At 41.0% G+C, this 17,614-nt stretch overlaps 2 protein-coding genes across 2 annotated transcripts; both read left to right on the forward strand.

The window, feature by feature from the left end:
* The first annotated feature begins 4,608 nt into the window (after positions 1 to 4,608).
* On the forward strand, positions 4,609 to 13,097 carry LOC128359336 (cingulin-like protein 1). Its single transcript, XM_053319828.1, has 18 exons — positions 4,609 to 5,592; positions 5,666 to 5,760; positions 6,863 to 6,965; positions 7,066 to 7,161; positions 7,258 to 7,406; positions 7,933 to 8,074; positions 8,167 to 8,379; positions 8,470 to 8,676; positions 8,804 to 8,908; positions 9,008 to 9,160; positions 9,234 to 9,404; positions 9,728 to 9,880; positions 10,870 to 10,959; positions 11,815 to 11,898; positions 12,167 to 12,291; positions 12,548 to 12,656; positions 12,750 to 12,913; positions 13,015 to 13,097. The coding sequence occupies exons 1-18, from the start codon at positions 4,609 to 4,611 to the stop codon at positions 13,091 to 13,093; spliced, it is 3,222 nt and encodes a 1,073-aa protein (XP_053175803.1). The 3' UTR covers positions 13,094 to 13,097.
* Positions 13,098 to 13,791: 694 nt separating this feature from the next.
* Positions 13,792 to 17,614, forward strand: LOC128359330 (aquaporin-9-like). Its single transcript, XM_053319822.1, has 6 exons — positions 13,792 to 13,893; positions 14,127 to 14,253; positions 15,738 to 15,875; positions 16,076 to 16,194; positions 16,728 to 16,945; positions 17,361 to 17,614. The coding sequence occupies exons 1-6, from the start codon at positions 13,792 to 13,794 to the stop codon at positions 17,569 to 17,571; spliced, it is 915 nt and encodes a 304-aa protein (XP_053175797.1). The 3' UTR covers positions 17,572 to 17,614.

The raw sequence follows: 17,614 nt of genomic DNA on the forward strand, positions 1-17,614 counted from the left end.
GCATCTGATAATAACTACAAGCCCAAGTACTTAACAATTCCTATTAATCCCCATAATTTGATATCAGTTAGGGATATTATGTGTCCAAAATGAGATATTAAATGACTTTTAGCAAATAGGAAATCATATACTCAGAAATAAATGAATAGTAATACTTTTAACCCCTCTACTGATTTAAAAAAAGGGCTATCTCATCATTATCGCTGACATTTCTTTGTCTTTGATGTCCAGATGTTGAGTGAAGAGCATCCTTTAGGAGCATCCAGCTGTTCAGGACGTCCAGCGTTTCTTCTGAATTCGGACCAGAGCGGAGGGGCCGACCTCTCCGTTTGTAAAGTGTGATGCAGTCGAACAATCATCTCCTCGCTTCCCACACGGACTTCTAACTTTGTGCCTAAACTTACTTGTAACAGACAAATGCATTGTAAGCTGCAGACAGGTTTTTTATGTACATATTTTGTATATTTATTGATTATCTTTCTGTATTGAATGGATGAAACCCAGTTGTGGCAAAGTGTCATCTGCAGTTTCATTTTTTGCAGAGCCAGATGTATTTCTGACAGACTTTTACAGTGTATCACTATTTACCACGTACACTCGTGATCTCCACAGAGCTCAGAGGACTGACATTCCTACATGTGTGTGTTCAGACAACAGATTTCATTTGTCGTGTGTATGAACGTTTGAATTGTCGTGTGCGTGTGTGTGTGTGTGTGTGTGCGCACGTGTGCCTGTGTGTGTGCGTGTGCGTGCGTGTGTGTTGTAGGAGTTTGACCATTCTATGAATGAACAGATCTCCGAGAATGTTCTTTAACGTGTGGACGTCATACACAATATATTGAAGCTGTTCTGTTATTTGTATATTTGTTACAGATTTGTGTTTATAGCACTGTAAACAACGACACACTTCCTGAAACACTGGTGACAGAACCGAACACTTCTCAGTCTTATTCCTTCTTCTTCTCAGTGTAATTATTGCTCTTCAGATGTAGTCGCAGCTCTCTAATGGTTCTTTGCATGTTTTGAGTTTTTAATAGAACATTTTAATTTTTTTTCTAAGTTATGTAAGTTATCTTTTATACAAATATTGTGGATTTAATAATGTCCGTATTTGCTTTTGTCATTCTGATTTTATAAAAACCATTTTTGTGCAGTTTTACTAGATGTAGTCACATTTCTTGCTCTGAGCAATACAGCATTGCAGAATAATTGATGTCTTGTTTGCTTGTCACTCTGCAGAACAAATACTGTAATAAATAATAATCACAAATAATCTGAAATACTCCTATACTATGTACAGTACGTGTACAGTTTGAAGTAGCCTGCAGGCATGTGTCAAAATAATAATGTAGCAATAAATGTCTTTTGTTTTTTTAACAAATAATTTCAGTCTGTGTGTTATATGTTTTATTATAGAGGGTAGAACACACACATGCACACACCGATAGATAGATAGACAGACAGACAGACAGAACAGTAACTAGATTATGTGCAAAGTAATATCAGAAGTGAACAAAGTTTCAGAAGAGACCGGAAAATGAATACTGATCATAAAAACAAAAAAAATACATCATATAAAACATGCTACACTTTTACAGCATTAACCAAACACTGAGGAACTGCATCGATATTTTACACAAAATATGACCTTTAAAATGAGTCTGCTGTGTTCTTACCAGTGACCCTGGTTTAAGTCTTGGGAACTTTGTTGCATGATTTTCTCTATCTCTGCAACTCTTTAATAAAGGCATACAGTACTTAAAAATACTCAACTGTCAAACAGATTTTTAAAGTTTGTGTTATGTTTGCAGGCAGGCTTACCTTCAGAAACCATATTTATTCTGAAGGACCACTCTAATATACGGCCTGATGCAGAATACACAAAACACATAAACACATTGAAGGACAAACACCAGAATTCTAGTCAGTGTTAATAATAACTGATTAATGCTTAATTAATAAAAAGACAAACCTTTCCTTCCTGGTTTTCCAGTATTACAAGATGAGAGTACCTAATTTAGGCTAAACTTTTAAATACATGCATGAGGTCAAACATCTGCAATAGTCTCTCAATGTAAGCATTTATTTGCAGCATTAAAAAAGGATGGGTTAGGTCTTGGCTCTTAAACCAACAGTCAGGAGCCCATATGAACAAAGAAACATGTCTTTTCTTGCTTTAATCATTCCTCCCATTCATAAAGATCCCTTCATAAAGTAAATGATGGGGGCCAAAATCCACAAGCCCCCTCCTGTGCAACATTTTTTATTTAAAAGTTTATATGAAGCTACTATGGAGCTTCCAAAATGAGTCAAATCAAGTAGATATCTATCAACATTACAGTCTTTTTAGTGTCAAACCACCACATCTCATGACAACCCAGACCACTAAATGACTGTGTGTTACACTCACACTGAAGTAACATTTGAAAGAGATCTGTTAATAGTGAGTATGAATATGAACAGGAGGAATGATGACACTGAGGACAAACTTCTCCCAGTGTTTATATGGGCACCTGGCTGTTGTTTTAAGACACTACCAGATTCAAAATATATGTGTACCTATCCTTTAACGAGCTCCACATCCTGGTCACATGTCCCACTAGTTCAGGACTTATGTGATATAGAGTCAGGAGGATGTCCTTTGATGCACTGGTTGTCATGTTGAGTGTTATTGAAGAAGTTGAGCAGTGGTCATATGGTTTGAATATCTGACACAGAGCCGGCGCAGTGAACGCCCCTCCAGTCCGGGTGGAGGCAGGACAGTCTGAACCGGAGGAAGAGGAGGAGGAGGAGAGGGAGGACTCTGTTTAACTCTCACACTGGACTCACAGCGGGTAAGTCTCACAGTTTAGACAGACTTTCGACTTCTTTTTAACTCATGCTGACTAAAAAACTAAAATCACCATATTGCTGCAGTAGCGACTTGTGATGCGTCTGTGCGGCGCAGAGCGGAGTGAGTCTATGTTAAAACTTTTATTTTAACTTTTATTCTTTATCTGTCAGTATAATTGCTCCAGTTTACTGTGATATGCTGTGTGACTGACCTTCCTTTAATTCAATGTACCTGTATGTACTTTTCAACCGCAGCCTTTAGTCTTTGTTTAATGTTTAAAGTGAGACGAGTTCAAGTTTACCAGTAAAACCGGATAAGCGCAGATCCGCAACAAATAAACTTAAAACTACAATGACTGTATGTGAATATGTGATGGACTGATAAACTCGTCCGTAACACGTTTAAACAGACGATTTAAAAGGTCAAAAGAAAAAAAAAGAAAAGAAAAATCCCCTATAGTAAACTGACACACTTGGACAAATAGTCTTACCACTTTCTACCTGTGATTAGTGTACAGTAGTATTAGTATTAGTTGTAAAGGTTCATAAAATATTTAGTAATGTTTCATAGAACTGTTATAAACTATTAACAACAAAAGCTTTCTGTTTGTCTGGTTGTAGAAAACCCACCTCCAACCATCATAGTAGTTTCTTTGTAGTTGTAGATAGCTCTTTAATTAATCTGGAAATCCCCTTATATGGGCTTTAGACATTTAGCCTACTTAACAATTTAATGTTAATAGGCTACTTGATGCAAGTAGTTTAGTAATTGCAAAATAAATTGATGTTGCTGATTGATTTTTTTTTCAATCAGAATTAATTGGGACTTTCCAGAGTTAGTTAAAAGAACAAAGCAAGTTTAATGCTGGAGGAGTTTTTCCCACAACCTGGCAACCCCAAAGTTGCTCTAATTAACAGTTTGTAATTTATCTAGAGCTGCAATGACTTATCATCAATTAATAAGTGACAAGTATGAAATTAATTACCAACTCTTTAGATAATCAATTAACTGTTATGGATAGTTTTTAGGGAACATTTTATGGACCAAACAACTAATCAATTAATCAAAAATACAATTGACAGGTTATAATGAAAATAATCAGCCTTAAACTGATCTTTAAGGCATTTGGGAATACACTGAACCATAAATAAAGCCATTAGTTACATCTTATAAACCCTCTTTAAAGGCCGCCTTACTAAACTGACTTAACTTTATGAATGAGTGTCTTTCTGTAATGTCATTCATTAAAGTGAGTGTGCTCAGGATGATGCTCTTTAGAAGATACCGTTTTGTCTGCAGCACAGCCTCTCTTGTGTTCTCGTGCTTCAGCTTCACAGTAACGTATCTGTTGACAAACATTTTCCTCGAGTGTTACACCATGAGGTGGGTGACGACACCTCGGAGACCTCGGCCAGTTGCAGTCGTCATGCAGTTGGCTCAGCTTTGGCTGTACAATAGTACCCTGTCATTTGCACACAGAAGGAGCTGTTTCCATTGCACAGCAATATCAGGCTCTTGTCAGCATCCATTTATTCTGTCTGTATGTTCGCTGGCTGACTGAGAGCAGCTGTGTGAGGAGCTCCCTGGGTGTGTGTCATTGTGTCTCTCTGTGGTTCCAACCCCGCTCCAATGTTGTGTAAACAGCTACCACTGCTCGACCAACCTGATGCATCAGTTTTGTGTTCACCTTCCCATGCAGGGTCAGCCTCTGTCAGTGTCACCGTTTTAACATACCTGTCTGTGTTTTCCACCACCTCAGGAGATCATCTGTCACCATGGAGTCTCACAGACTAAGTGGCTCTCCAGACGTCAGGATGCAGAGGAGTTACGCGCAGCAGCTCAGCCCTAGTGGCAGCCAGGAGAGCTTGTTTGGAGTCAGGGTTCAGGTTCAGGGGATTAAAGGTCAACCATATGTGATCCTGAACAGCGCTGGCCAGGACAGCCATAGGGACATCTCTGTCATCACTCACCAGGCGGGGTATAACCCAGGCATGATGAGGAGGTCTACGGATGAAAGACGGTCTACGTCTGAGGCGCAGAGGCCTGCATCCTCCTCCGAGTTTCATTATCAGAAACACCCCGAGCTTCTGAGACCTTATGACCCTGAAAGTAATAACCTCAACCTTCTCTGTCCTTCACAAACAGCCTCAGCCACTCGACGTGGACAGCTACACACCAACCCTCCTCCTGTAAATACTCAGACTGCTAATGCGACCAAAGCCAGGATCCCTCTGCCTGCTGAGGGCCCAGAGGAAGACCAGAGTGAGGCGCCTCAGAACAAAGCGCCTCCCTCAGGTGAACCTCCAAAGTCCCCAGACGCAGTGGACGCAGACTCCTTCATATCTGTAGGGAAACTAATAGACCAGTTCAACAGCAGCCAGCGGAGGGGAAGGGGCAGCCCAAGGAACAGGCTGGACCCAGAGGCATGTCGAAGGTCACGTAGCGTGGACAGCGGGCGAACCTCAGACGACTCATCATCCTCCACTTCCTCCAGCAGAGCCTCATCTCTGAAGGGCAACAGGGCCGAGACCTCAGGTGGGATGTATCCGCCCGGGTCAGCTAGGGCTCGGCTACTCGGTGGAGAGGCAACTTCGGCAAACAACAGAGAGGAGAGCAAGCCCAGCACTCTCCTCAGAGGACATAATGGAAGAGAGACAATGTCCACAAAGACCCCAAAACTACATCAGAGAATGGAGAGATCGTCTGTCTCTGTATTACGTAGTGACCAAAATGATGGATCTGATGAGAGAGACGCACAGGTAAAGAGATCTGCTGTAGGATACAGCTGTAATTTTAAAGTTTGTATTTATTTGGTGTATATTCTCTAACCAGGTTACTCCTGATCTTCTGAAAGGACAGCAAGAACTGTCAGTAGATCCAACTGAAGACACAACAAAACAAATACTGTTCACTTACCTCAAGGATGGGTAAGTCACCCTCTGTATTGACCACTTTTAGTCAAGACAACTTGATAAGGTTGATTATATTCTACATTTTTCTTATTGTCAAAAAACCACAGGAAGAGACCAAAGCCAGCAACAACTTGATCTTATTAACAAGCAATATTCAAATACAGTTAATTCTTCTCCAAAAAAGCCTCAGCTCCACTGAAGAGATGAAAAAGACAGATGAAAACATTGATGCAGTCACTTCAATGCTTTTCATATTAATGTAATATTTCCATCATGTTTTCTATGTTATTTTTTACTGTGTGAGGTTGTCATCTCATTGAAGTGGATGGAAACACCCATTAATTCAAAATTTCTTTTGCTTATATTCTGGAAATGTGGTTACATGTTTTGCTAAATTTGGAATGAAACCTAGCTACTGTGTGACATGTTCCTACTTTACAATGAAAATGGACACTTTCATTTGTTTTGACTCAATCACACTCCACATACACCACCCTGGTGCCATTAATAGTCATTAGCATTTCAAAAGTTTATTGGTCCGCAACTGAAAATAGTCCCTAATAAATTCACTCCTGTTTGAGTAACATTTATTAGAAACCACAGTGTAGAACTGGTCAAAGAGATTACTGAGCCTTTTTTTGCATGTAAACTATATATTTCTAGAGGAACCAATTAGCTAAGTGTAAAAGGAAAGTTGGATTGTTTTGAAAGGTTTTGGTCATGGACAATAAGAAAAATATAGAATAACAGCAGCCTTATACTCTTATAAATGAGCTTGTATTTGCACTTTTACCGAGTTCCAATATTTGAAAAATTGGTAAAAAATATTCTGTAACACTGTCTCTTATTTATTTGACCCTCTAGCCATCTTGTAGTGAGTAATTTGTGTGCGTGTGATCATGTGCTGTACTCAGATAAGGTGCTGCTGCTCCAGCTGTGTGTGCTCACACACGCAGCAGCCAGGAATGCCGAGCATTAACTTGTTTCCACTGATAAAACAAGTTCTTCACATGGACTGTTTATATCAGTCATGAGTGCCTGTGGAGAAATGTCTGAGGCAGGTTGAGTTTCTTAAAAATTGTTGTGTGTTTGTGAAATACTTTTCTGGCTTCTTCAGGACGACTGATGACGACCCCACCACTCAGAGGAAAGTCAACCTGCTGCTTGAAAAGGTCAACAAACTTAAATGGAAAACCGCTGTGAATCTGGAAGAGGAGAAAGTGAGTGATGAGATGAGATGGTTGTCAGTGTTAATCTCTGTTTTTGTCTGTAACTCCTAATGATCCTCTGTGTTGGACGTCTCTTTTTCCAAATGTGTAGGATTATACAGCTGATGTGAGGCAGTTGCACGAGAAACGGGCATCGCTAGAGAAAGAAGTAACCGAGTTAAAGCAAAAACTGGAAACTGAGATGAAGGTATAGTGCAGTCTTATCTTGCTGATTCACCTCTAAGGCCCTTCACATCGTGTTCCTGTGACTGATCATGTTTCTCTCTGTTGTTGTGTTGTGCAGAATGAAAGGACTCTGGCTAAGGCCTGCGAGAAGGCCTGGGCAGAGAAGAAGAAACTACAGGAAGAGTTGGCCAAAAGTCAGATAGAGCTCTGTAAACTCAGGGATAGACTGACTGAAGTTGAGGCTGAACTTCAGTTGACCAAAAAGGAGTAAGGGTGTGATTTCTTAAACATTAAACAAAACTTATATGAAGGCAGCCTGTGCTATGTAAAAACACACAAATGGTATCTGCCAAAAAGGGGATTGAACAGAAAACAGTCACTTAGTTTACACTCCAAAAATATGAAGTTTGACCATGTGAACATTAAGTATATACTAATAAAATAAGGTTTGATGTTTTTCATGGGTATCAAATTAAGCTGTTATGAAAGGCAGAGCTAAATACCAGGAAAGAATACTGACGCACTTAAATCCTAACCTAGTTTCTTTAAATGGGCTTTTGCTCATAATCTTAGGTCATTCGAGTGTACTCTGATCGGATCCGCCGCTCATTTGACTGGAAACAAAGTCAAATACCATTTGGATCAAGTTTGCTGATATCATTTTTTGTTATCTAGTCTTTTTCATTCCTTTCTAAAACTTTCAGGCAGGATAAGCAGACTTCTTTCCGTGATATGAAACGTGAAACTAAATTCTGTCTGTCTCTCCTGCATTTTGTTTTTTGTTTGATGTCAGTTTGATTCAGATGAAGGCCGAAAGAGAAAGATCTAAGAGAGAGATGAAAGACCTTCAGCAGCAGCTCTCTGAGATGCATGACGAGCTGGACCAAGCCACGAAGGCAGAGGTGATAAATACGGAGAAAGAAGTCCTTCTGAAGGTAAATGAAGCCATTCGAACATGATACTTCACAAATCAAGAGCAGATGGAAAGCTCCTGGTAGTGATGCATTTTGATGGATATCTGTCTCAGGATATGGTGCAGCTGCGTGGAGACTTCCAGGATATGCTTCAGGTGAAGGAAGAGCAGGAGGAGGTCCTGCACCGCCGGGAGAGGGAGCTCAATGCCCTGAAGGGGGCGTTCAAAGATGAAGTGGAGACCCACGATAAATACATGGCCGCTCTGAAAGACGAGTATGAGAAGGAGCTTGAGAGTCTTCTCAGGGATTTAGATATGGCCAAAGAGGTGAGATTACTCTGATTTCTGCTTATTTCTGAAAGCTAAAATATAATTTATTTTGCCTCAAATGTTCATCATTTATAATTGTCCTCTTAGAGCAATGCTCTGCTGGGCCAGAGGAAGGTGGAGGCAGAAGAGGAGAGAGGTGCAGCTAAGGTGCACCTGAAAGAGCTGAGTCAGGAGAAAGAACAGCTGAGAGGAGATGTGCAGGAGTTGAACAACAAGGTGGATCAGCTGAACCAGGCTATCCAGGAGTCCAGGGTCACAGAGAGACAGCTGGACCAAAGGACAAAGCAGCTGGAGGTTGAGAAACATAAAAAAAAAATTATTTCCTCTCTTTTTTTTGTTTCTAGGTGTTTTGAATCAGACTTTATCTTACTGATGTGATCTATTCTGACATTTTCCTGTTTATTCTTATTTTTATCCTAAGAGGGAGAAGCAGCAGCTTGAGGAAATGTTGAAGGATGTGAGAAGGAACGAGGAGGAAATGTGTCAGTCGAACCAGTCTCTGCTCACTCGCTTGGAGGACGTGCAGGTAAGAAAAAAAAACCCTTAATTGACATACTGTAAAGCTTATGACTGATATCATTACATGAGATCATTGTTAGATCTCCTCTTTTTTTTCTTCTTTTAGGGCAAATTGACCAAACTCAATCATGAGCACAGGGACCTTAAAGAGAAGCTCAAGGAGGAGAGGAAACAAATCGAGGAGCTATGGAAGATAAAAACAGCTCTGGAGGATGAGAGGACGCTGCAGGACAGGACTGTGGAGCAACTACAGAGGAAGGTAAGAAAACCAAAAGGACTTAAACAAGCCACTGTCTTATCAACAGCTGTAAACACTTTGTCTTTGTTATCAGATGAACAGCATCATGGAGGATTGTGAGGCCTCTACAGACATACTTCAGAGCCAGGTCGACGAGGCCAGAGAGAAGAGTCAGAGGGAGTTGGCCGAGCTGCGGAGACAGCTGCAGGAAAAGGGAGCAGAGCTGGAGAAATCCCGACAGGCAGCCAAAAATCTGCAGGAAGAGGTGTGGCACTTATTGTCTTACCGATTCATCAGTATGTGGGTTCAACTCTATTAGTCACCACTGAATTCAATTTGACATAAAAGGAGTCATGCCCCTTTGTTTCAGCATTTTTCCTCTAAGATCCTAAAACAATTTTCTAAACATGTTTTGTGTGAGATTGAACAGAAACATAAAAGAAACATAACAAATGTGTCACCAGGCTTGATTAATTCTGTATTTGTGTGATAACGTCTGGCCGAACACTGCCCGACAGCAGACATTGTATTGTATGTTACCTTATCTCGGCGTGTGTGTGTTTATTCTGTGCTCCGCTCTGTGTTCAGCTGCTTCCTCTGGAGGAGGATCTGCGGCGGTGTCGCAGGGAGCAGCAGGAGGCCCAGCTGAGGGGCCGGCAGCTGGAGCAGAGACTGGAGGAGCTGGAGGAGAGGAATGCCACCACAGTGGAAGAGCGGGAGCGGCAGGTCAAAATCATGGAGGTAAATGTCTCAGTGGAGAATGTGGAAAATAAATTACACTGAACATTGATAAATGGGCTTAGAGTTCAAAACAGAAACATACATTTGAAAAAATACCCACATTTGACTTTCGTTCACAGTTCTCCTTCATACCCGTGACATGACCACAAGTTGTCTTTTTCAGGTCTGACCGTCTTTTTTTTAAAGATTATTGAGAGTCAGCTGCAAAGATTATTTAATGTCCCCCCTGAAAACAGAAACAAGCCTTTTTTTTAACGTAACAGCCATGACTGTCTCAACAAAGCCAAATGATATAAAATATCTCTGAGCACACAGTAGATCTAATCCTTGAAGTTAAGACATGAAAATCTTCCCCAAGTGCCGTTTGTATTTGTATATTTGTACATATCACAGGCAGCTCTCAATCAGAAACAGCATTCACTCGTATCTGAACTCACGATATACTTTAGTTTATCACATATTTTGAAGTATTTATCTGTTCAGGTGCCAGTATTTCCTCACTCACTTGCTCCTGTGAGCTATGAGGGTGCTGAAAAGAGCCATGGCAACAACATCTCACAGCTCAGCACTGTTTATCTTGCTGATGACAAAACATTACACAGTGACACTAGTGTGCTCATTGTTGACACTGCGTATCGACTGAGGAAGCTTGTGTTTACTGTAAAAGTTATCTGACCTGTCTGGGTGTTTCTCAGGAAATGTCTTTCTCATCTTCCAACTAACAAAAGCAGCCATCACCCATTCAGCAATAAACAATCATACAAAGTCTTTTAGTTATCACATCTTTTTGCAAATGCAGCTTTTTGTATCTTATTCATGATTTTCCCACAAGATTCCCACAATTTTCCCACTTTGTATTTAACTACCATTACCCTGCTTTTCACTTTTATAAACAGAGCCTCAAGGGATCGATTCACCGTGTTACAGCCCAACGTTACATAAATTAACTTGACATTTTTATACATTTTTATGTTTTCCTCTCCTCTCAGGGGCGCATTAGTCAACTACAAGAAGATCTTCATGATGAGCGCGGCACTGCTGACCGACTGTTGGAACGATTAGACAAAACCAAAGAGCAGGCAGGTTTACTCCCTCATGATGCATTTGGGCCTTTTTTTTTTCTGCACACAACTATCATTTTCTATTTGCTAACAGTCACAACCCCCCCATCCCCCCATCAGTGATAGAGTTGTGCCTCGTCTCAAGTTTGAACAGTCATCCGTTACATCTGTCTTTATCACAAACAGATGTAAGGCTGAGTTCACAGATTTCCCATCAGACACCGACAGCTGGTGATTGCTCTGTCCAGAGTTGCTCGTCAAACAAGTTTTGTTTCTTAACACTCAATTTGTTACACCTCTGAAATATGACTGAACCTTGCTGATTTCGCATTTTGTTTTTTAATATCAGATGTCATCATGAAAACCTCAGCTTCCCCAGCATGTCTGTAAAGTAGGCCATCCTTAATGAGAGCAGAGTGGTGCAGACTAATTGAGACAAAACACTGTTTTGGGTGCAGTGCAAAGACAAAAAAAAGCAGCTAACTATTGTGGACAACTATTCACGCTCCCTTCACTGGGCCTCTGGATGTTATTAGAGGGGAGAGCCGTTAGATCTGATGTGGCTGCTCAGACCAGACAGCATTTCCTCTGGTTTTAAGAATTAAGCTGGAAACTTTCATTTAACCTGAAAGTGCTTGTCAACAAGTCCTGCCATTTTTAATAAAGTGTAGCAATGTTTTCAGTCAATAGAAGAGACTCTACGTATAAAGTTCAAGCCCATATTTAGCTCCATGTACAAATTGGCATAAAGTTTTAGTTTTAGTGGTCTGGTGCCCTTATGCCTTGTTAACTTACTAAAAATGTATTTTATGAACTATATTATGACTGAATGTTAAAATGGTTCCCATCTCTGCTGCTGGTTGTGTGTGACAGATGGATCAGTTGAGGAATGAGCTGATGCAGGAGAGAGGAGTCAGACAGGACCTGGAGTGTGACAAGATGAGCCTGGAGAGACAGGTATTGATCCAGAGCAAAATTATTATTTTATTTAAGGAGTCAACACATCAGAAATATACAGATAAAAAAGGTGTGCCTATGGAAAGTCTTAACACTTTTTAAGACACCATCTGCCACCCAGACCTGATGTGTAACTTGGCAAACCACACCTACTGTTTCTGGCTTCAAATTCAAGAGCACAGATAATCCATCGTCAACAAAACTCCACATGGTATCTTTTGGTGTCTTGCCTCATATATGCCTCATCTTTTGTTTAATTCCCTCTCAGAATAAAGACCTCAAGAGCAGAGTTACTCATCTGGAAGGATCACAAAGGACCAACCAGGACTCACTCGTCTCCAAACTTAACATCCGCATCCAGGAACTTGAAGAAAAGTTGCACGGAGAGGAAAGGTGAGCACCTCCAACAACTTTAACATTTATATAAAGTATAGAGTGTGTAGTGTATTTGACGGTTTAGGATAACACTTTGCATAATGGTTCCATCAGATACTTGATGGTAGCTGTCGAGCACTGAACCTACTCATATCACTTTCCCCATGGTTGTAAGAGTGAGAGTATCTCAGAGAGTCCAAACACACCAGGAAGGTGTTGAGTTACAGGAAGCTGCTGCAGCAGTGATGTGATCTCTTGGTGCTTTTGCTCTCAGGGACAACAACAACCTGCAACAAGCCAACCGCAAGCTGGAGCGCAAGGTGAAAGAGATGAAGATGCAGGCGGACGAAGAAAACGTCAACCTGCAGACCCAGAGGGACCAGGTAGACATCTTTATTCATAAATAAAACAGAAAATACTCAGGGAGCAGCAGACCTGACTCATGATTCAATATCTCACTTTTGTGAACTTTGCAGCTGACTCAGAGGCTGAAGACAGCGAAGAGGCAGATGGACGAGGCGGAGGAGGCGATTGAGCGTCTGGAAAACGCTAAAAAGAAGCTTCAGAGAGATCTGGATGAGCAGATCGAGGCCAACGAGCATATTCAGAGCCAACTCGGTGCACTGCGGAGCGAGATGAGGTGACTACACACCTTCTGCCACTGAGCCTCTGCATTACATCAGTTCTTAAATATCACACGTTGTTCTTCAACTGTGGTCATTTTATTTTTTTCATTAACAGGCGTAAGAAGAGCTCAACTGCTCTCATAAAGGCTCTGGAGGATGATGTGAACGACTTGGAGGATTTTGGCTCCGATTAACTGGACTGACAAAATAGTTCAACTGTCATTTCTGGACTTTCTGAGGAGATGTTGAACTTATTTTCAAGAGTGGTTGTTTTAATATTTCAACTTAATTTCATTAACAACTCAGGTGTGTTTTTATCTTTTTTCCCTCAGTTGTGCTTAGCATGGCACTGTGCCAAGGCTGACCTCTAGTGGCAATATTTATAACTACATGATCTGACAGACTTGTTTTTTACAACAGTGCAATCCTGACTTATTTCTCAAATTAATGTCTTTGTTAAGTTATTATTTTGGGGTGTGAGTTAATATGGTGAGAACTTCAAATCTCAGACTAATGAATAAATGTACTTTAATGCTTTTCCAACATTCACTGATGTTCATGGAGCTACAGAAACCCTTAAAACTGAAATAAATAAATCCAGCTGTATGTTGTTTCTGTAAGTCTGAGAGTTTGTTTTTCTGCAACAGGTTTAAAGTAAGAAAATTTGACGTTGTCACTTAATGACAATACAAAACAAAGATCACCTGTCAATCACTCAGCTGTTACACTTTGTATGAGGATGAGTGTGATGGTTGTACAGATGGATCAATGGCCTGTGCTGAATGGCTGCAGTTGGGTAGAGGTGGGGATTTGACATAGGGGCTCTGATCAACTCCAGAAGTTCACACTACTGGACATCTGGCAGTTTTAACAACGGTTGGCACAGTGATACATGGACATAAAACAGAAGAGAAGCATGAGGCAACACTGTGCTCTGAAACATGGAATATTTAAGGAATTCCTGGCAGAATTCCTCGGGACCTTTGTCTTGGTTGTGAGTAACATTTTGGATTTTGAAATTGCGTTGTTGCTTTTTAATGGGTATATAGTGCACTCATATTTTTTTTGCTTTATGATTGACCTCAGAATTTGTTTTCTTAAGGTCTAATTTTGTTTATATGCTTATTTTAGTACATTGCTGCCCTGATCTATATCCTTCTTCATTATGTTCTCTGTATTTGAAAATATGTGGCTGAAAACATGATACTCTCTTCCTCTGTTTGTTAGTTGTTCGGCTGTGGTTCGGTCGCTCAAACTGTCCTCAGTCGAAACTCCTTGGGTGAGCCGCTCACCATCCACATCGGCTTCTCTGTAGGACTGATGATGGCAGTGTATGTGGCAGGTGGAGTCTCAGGTAAATGTGATTTCATGTCATTAGAAGCACTTCTTTACACTTCTTAACCCTAACCCTACATGTTCTCTCTCACATATGACTAAGGCAAGGCAAGGCAGTTTTATTTATATAGCGCATTTCATACACAATGGCAACTCAACCCCCCACCCCCCCCATAATAAAAACAAAGTACAGAAAAATAGAAAGACATAAATAAAATGCTAGAATAGAGCATTAAATATAAGATTGCAGCATAAAATAATAATTAGTTTAAAAGGACATAGAGTGCAAATTAAAGATTAAAATATAAAGTGCTTTAAAAGAGCTCAATCATAAGCACAAGAGAAGAGAAGTGTTTTTAACCTGGATTTAAAAATGTTCACAGTTGGGACTAATTTCAGTTCTGCTGGTAGTTTGTTCCAGTTGTGTGCAGCATAACAGCTAAAAGCTGCTTCACCATGTTTAGTTTGAACTCTGGGCTCAACTATCTGACCTGAGTCAGTAGATCTCAGAGCTCTACTGGGTTTATATTGTAACGCTCTGAATTGAATAAATTATTGTTAATGTATGTTGCTCTGATCAATTTCCTAATCTATTGGATATTGGCATCTGGTCTAACCCTATCCCTAACCCTAACCCTTACTGAAAAATATCCCTTTTAATAATATAGTTGTTAGCAGTTTGTTGTGTGCATATTCAGCCTCATTGCTGCCATATAATCTACTGTTTCTCACTACAGACTCTATAGTGTGAAATCATTTATAGTTAATACAAACAACCTTTGCCAGAACATATAAAACAGTGTGACACAGCTCTCTTGTTATGTGTTGTAATCCAAACATTAATAGTGTTACTCATGAGGCTTGCATCCTATAATAATATAACTTTACGGCCTCCTGTCCAGCCATGTACCACCTCCACGGCTCCAGTGTCAGCAGCATCGTGCCTGTTGTCTGTCCAGGTTCAATGAGTGTTTACTGACCATTGATTTCTTAGTGCTAGAGCACAGCCTCTCTGGGGTCGTTCATAACCCTGGGCAGTAAATGTCCTGCAAACTCCCATCGATCACAGGCTACGTTCATCTGTCTATGACAGAGACCAGACCCAGTCCAAACGACACTGCTGGCCTCATCTGAGCAGCAGCTACTTCCAGTTCTACATCAAAAGGACCAAAATGGATTTCAGGAAGACAGATCACAGACAGACTGCTTTCTAATGCTGTTTTATGAGTTAAAAGTGGCAGGATGTGACCACAGTCTGACTTCAAAAAGGAACAGAATAATGTTGATAGTTTAATTTCTATAAGTCTATGTGACCATTATTCTGTCTTCTTGCTTTGAACATACATAACAAAACCCTGCACCGCCCCAGGGGCTGCTCCCCTTCTGCTGCCTCTCGTAAATGTGACGACCTCGCTAATGATGGAGAGGATATCATGCCAGCCACCCCCACCCCCAACCACTACACCCCCTCCTCTTCACTCTCTGCTTTGTCCTCTGTCCCAGGGGGCCATGTGAACCCTGCTGTGTCTCTGGCCATGGTGGTTCTGGGCAAACTGAAGATTTGGAAATTTCCTTTCTATGTCATCGCTCAATTTCTTGGTGCTTTTGCCGGAGCTGCTGCCGTTTTTGGATTATACTACGGTGAATAGACATGAATATTAAACTATAACATTAGAAAATGATTATTCTGGCCAGGTTTTGTTTTGTGTTTCCCCAACTTAAAATCAGAAACACTGAATGTGTAATCACTGAGCTGTCAAAATATTTCAACAATATGAGATATATGAATGGATAAAATCAATCTCTATTCACACTTTTCTATTTATTTGTCGTCCCCATAGATGCTTTCATGGAATTCACCAGTGGAATTCTGTCGGTGACTGGAATCAATGCAACAGGTCACATTTTTGCTTCCTACCCTGCGAGGCACCTGTCAGTTTTCGGCGGCTTCATTGATCAGGTGAGCTCTTGTCACTGTGACCTAATGACCTCTCCTCATTATGCTCTAGCGCTCCCGTTCAAACTTTAAATACTGTGAAATCTAGGAAATGTGGCTAATGAAAAATTGATTTGCCCACTTAGTCTGAAAACATCCCCCTCGTTTGCTTAGTTTTGGGTCTAATGACCCATTTCCTGGCATTCACTGCAAGATCAAATCTATACTTAACACCATTTTCAGTCTGTTTAGTCAGTGCAGCGATCCAAAAATAGCTACTAAAACTGTTGAAAACCACATCAGATGAACCACTGATATAAGTCTAAATGAGCTAATGGTAATGTTTACTTTGTTGGGTCTATGTAACTGTGGTGCCTGGAGGGAAATCCTAGTTGTGGTGGCATGTTAGTAGGTTGTAGTGCCAACCATAGAAGGTTCAGAAGGTTCATGACAGTAAAAGCACAGATTAGAATCATTAGTAACACTTCTGGTAGTGTTTGCCAGTTTACACAGTTCGAAGAAGTCATAAACTCAAGAGTGATGCTCTGCTCCTGCAGGTGGTGGGGACAGGTATGCTGGTGTTGTGTATCTTGGCTATCATTGACGGAGGAAACATTGGAGCTCCTAAAGGCGTTGAGCCGCTTGCCATTGGCCTGATCATCATGGCCATCGGTGTATCCATGGGGCTGAACTGTGGTTATCCGCTGAACCCTGCCAGAGACCTGGGACCCCGACTGTTCACGGCTGTGGCAGGATGGGGGATGGAGGTCTTCAGGTAACTGTGCAGCAAACACAGATCAGGGATTTATTTTTGTGTCTGAACATGATTTAGAAATTATCATTTTTTTATTGTGTTTCCAAAGTGCTATATAAAAAAAGTTGAAGTTGAAGTAGACAGATGAGAATTAATACGTTTACATTATGTGGCTAATGGAAAAGCAAATTTAGTGAGTTATTTTATGCCTGCCTGTCTAGAAACTGCATCCTTTTATAGCAATGTGGAAAGTAAACGGGTTGCTGACATGAACAATAGTGTTATATAATGTCACATGCACTGCACAGATGCAGTCGATGCTTGTGAATGATCCAGCCACCTTTGACCTGCAGAGGCCTCTGATGCCAAGCACATGAGCGACTGCCAGCTCTGCATTTCAGTCTTGCTGCTTCTTTCTGTTTTTTTCTCCTCACAGTACTGCAGATTACTGGTGGTGGATCCCTGTGGCGGGGCCCATGGCGGGGGGCCTGATCGCGGCTGTCATCTACTACCTGCTCATCGAGCTGCACCACCACCATGACGAGGCCGAGAAGCCCCCTGAGGAAGAGGAGGAGGAGGAGGAGGAAGATGAGGAGGATGACGACAGCAGTCTGAAGGACAAATATGAGATGATCACCATGAGCTAAACAAAAAAAGACAATAATTAACCTCCAGAACTGACTGGTACAT

Source organism: Scomber japonicus, chromosome 5 (genome assembly GCF_027409825.1).
Source record: "Scomber japonicus isolate fScoJap1 chromosome 5, fScoJap1.pri, whole genome shotgun sequence".
NCBI classification, from domain to species: domain Eukaryota; kingdom Metazoa; phylum Chordata; class Actinopteri; order Scombriformes; family Scombridae; genus Scomber; species Scomber japonicus.